General features: G+C 53.1%; 1 protein-coding gene across 1 annotated transcript; it reads left to right on the top strand.

Moving 5' to 3' along the window:
- Window positions 1-232: 232 nt before the first annotated feature.
- On the top strand, window positions 233-2239 carry CGCS363_v011024 (Uncharacterized protein; the record flags this gene model as incomplete). The annotated part of the gene is made up of 4 exons (XM_036642873.1): window positions 233-616; window positions 685-905; window positions 964-1617; window positions 1669-2239. The coding sequence occupies 4 exons, from the start codon at window positions 233-235 to the stop codon at window positions 2237-2239; spliced, it is 1830 nt and encodes a 609-aa protein (XP_036492058.1).
- Window positions 2240-2482: the final 243 nt, after the last annotated feature.

The following is a 2482-nucleotide window of genomic DNA, read 5'->3' as shown; positions in this document are numbered from 1 at the left end:
ATCGAGCAAACATTCCTGCCAGACCCGCGTCATCCTGGATATAAGCAAGATCACGATAAGGCAGCATTCACTCTCGGGGGTAATACTTCCTAGACTTTAAGCTCGAGCGCGTATCCCAAGCATTTCAAATTCAACCAACAACTGTCGAGAGAACTCGCCTGCCACGAGTGGAAAGTAAACAAACCACACCCAATGTCGCGAAGATAGACGATACCCTCCAAACTGCGAAGCGATGCCGAGCTTCTTCCAATTCACGCAAGGCAACGAGTCCCGAACCCGCTTCACGAGCGACTCGTCTCCTCTACTAGGTCGCTTTCGCGCCGTACCCCAAGACTCCGATGTCAGCGGCCGCCGTCGGCGTTCCAGCACCCTCGGTCTCTTCTCCAACAATCGTGGCAGTGTGCACGTCGGCTACGGCGCGCTTCTCTCTGCAGCTGGTCTCGATAACGACGATGATGGTGCCGATAGAGTCGACTTGGATGATCTGAGCTTATGGCAGCGGACCTGGCGCAGGATTGTCGACGTTTGGGTAGAGCCGAAGCAGAGTGCCGTCAAGAAGGTGGTTGACGTTTGGTGGAGTCGGTATGGATGTCTGGTGTTGATGCCCGCTGCTCTGGTATGTCACCACCAATGAATAGGTCCTTGTTTGATTGCGAAATAAGTACTAATTCTGATAAAATGCAGGCCATTGCGTGGTGTGCGCTGCCGTTTCCGCAATATCAGTTTCCTGACGACGATGACGACCGTAGTGACCCCGGGTCTGGCTCGGGGCGCAAGATACCTGGTCACGGAGAAGCACGAGTGCAGATTAGTTTCTGGTTCTTCCTATTTGTCTACTATGGCTTCTACAATATTACCGCCCTGATTTGGATCACCAAGGTCTTCAATCTTTACAGCCTGAACTGGTATGAACCCCCCTTCCAGGTGTATGGAGGAAGTCTCCACTGACTTACACGCTCACAGGTGGCCGCAATCCCTCGGCTTCCCGGTCACCATGTCTCTGATTGCCATTGTTTCAATAGCAGTGCCTATCCCGCTTTATCTTACCCCAGAAACACGCTTCCTCACTCAACATAACACGGCTTGGATCTCCTGGACGTTTATCGTCATGGCTATGCCGGTATCTATAGCGTTCTGCATTCTTCTTACCTCAGAACGCCACCTGAAATTACGCCACTCGCTCTCTGAGACGCAACGGATCTTCACAACGTCTTGGTGGACTGGTGAGGCTGAAGGAAGTATCCCTCGGCGAGATAACCGTCGCCGGCCAAACCTCAGCCACGACTCATTCGACCCGGACGCGGCGTTGCAGGTCGGCTCAGAGCAGCCCAGACACTTGACCAGCGTGAGGATATGCCGCAGATGGCTGCCAGCCAGCTTCGTCCGTTTCATCTGGTTCTGTCTGGCCCTGTTTGTCGGCCTCATGGCGTATGTGATAGGAGAAGCCTACGCAGAGATCTACTTACGGACGTTACCCCACAACAATTTGGAAACAATCGTCTACGTCTACAGCTGGATCATCACGGTCCATCTGCTCGACGCCTTAACAGGCTGGCTGCTGGGTATTCGCGAGGGTGAACGTGTTGGGAGCTACCCTCTCAGCTGGGTGTTCAAGCTGTAAGAGAACCCCGTTTCCATGTTACAGACGGCACAGCTAACAGAACATAGATACTTCATGCTCACCTACCAAACCTACGTTCGCGCGCTATACGCCCGCCTTCGCTCCCCAGAGCAATTCGTGTATCTTCAGATACTTTCCAGTAGCACGCTCATCATCCTCACCCCTTTGACGATGTCGCGCCTCTACCACCGCATCACCGTCACTCTCAACCTGACAGACCAGTCCTACGCGTCATATCAAAAGGTCTGCACCCGCAACGTTTTCATCCGCTTCCTCGCGGAGAATGTGTCCATGGCGGCCTTCCTCGGCAGCGTCCTGGTTCTACACTTTGGACCGAACAAAGACGTCTACCCCTACTTCGCATTCGACATGAAGGAGGTTGGCGACGATTACGACTTCAACCTGACTTTCTGGGCCTCCTCGGTCACATGGGGCTGCGAGCTCGTGGCGTCCATCTGCGTCCGCGTGCTCATCCGCTACATTTTTGGGGTCGACGTCGGTATGGAGGGAAAGCTTGACCTCGCCGTCTGGCCTGAGCTGCTGCCGACGAGTGTGGCTGTCATGTTTCATGTGCTTCAAAACATGTTCTTCTCCATCATCCGACTACAATTCCCTTGAAGACACCTCCCACGCCAGACTGGTTCACACCCCATTTGCGACGTTGTTATGCCTCATGCTGCCCAATCTTATCGTCGGCTTCATTGCCCCTTTTTATGAGGAATTGGATGGCATCGACATTGGTTATAGCCATACCGAACGTATGGTCTTTTTTGATGACTGATTTTCAACATTCAGCATACTTCTGTCCTCAAAGATGAGAGGAATGGCGAGTTGCATGAATCGCGTTGTTTCTTCACGACT

Source organism: Colletotrichum siamense (genome assembly GCF_013390195.1).
Source record: "Colletotrichum siamense strain Cg363 chromosome Unknown KSG_Cg363_contig07, whole genome shotgun sequence".
NCBI classification, from domain to species: Eukaryota; Fungi; Ascomycota; class Sordariomycetes; order Glomerellales; family Glomerellaceae; genus Colletotrichum; species Colletotrichum siamense.
The sequence above is the reverse complement of the archived record's forward strand: the minus strand, read 5'-3'. Positions and strand labels throughout refer to the sequence as shown.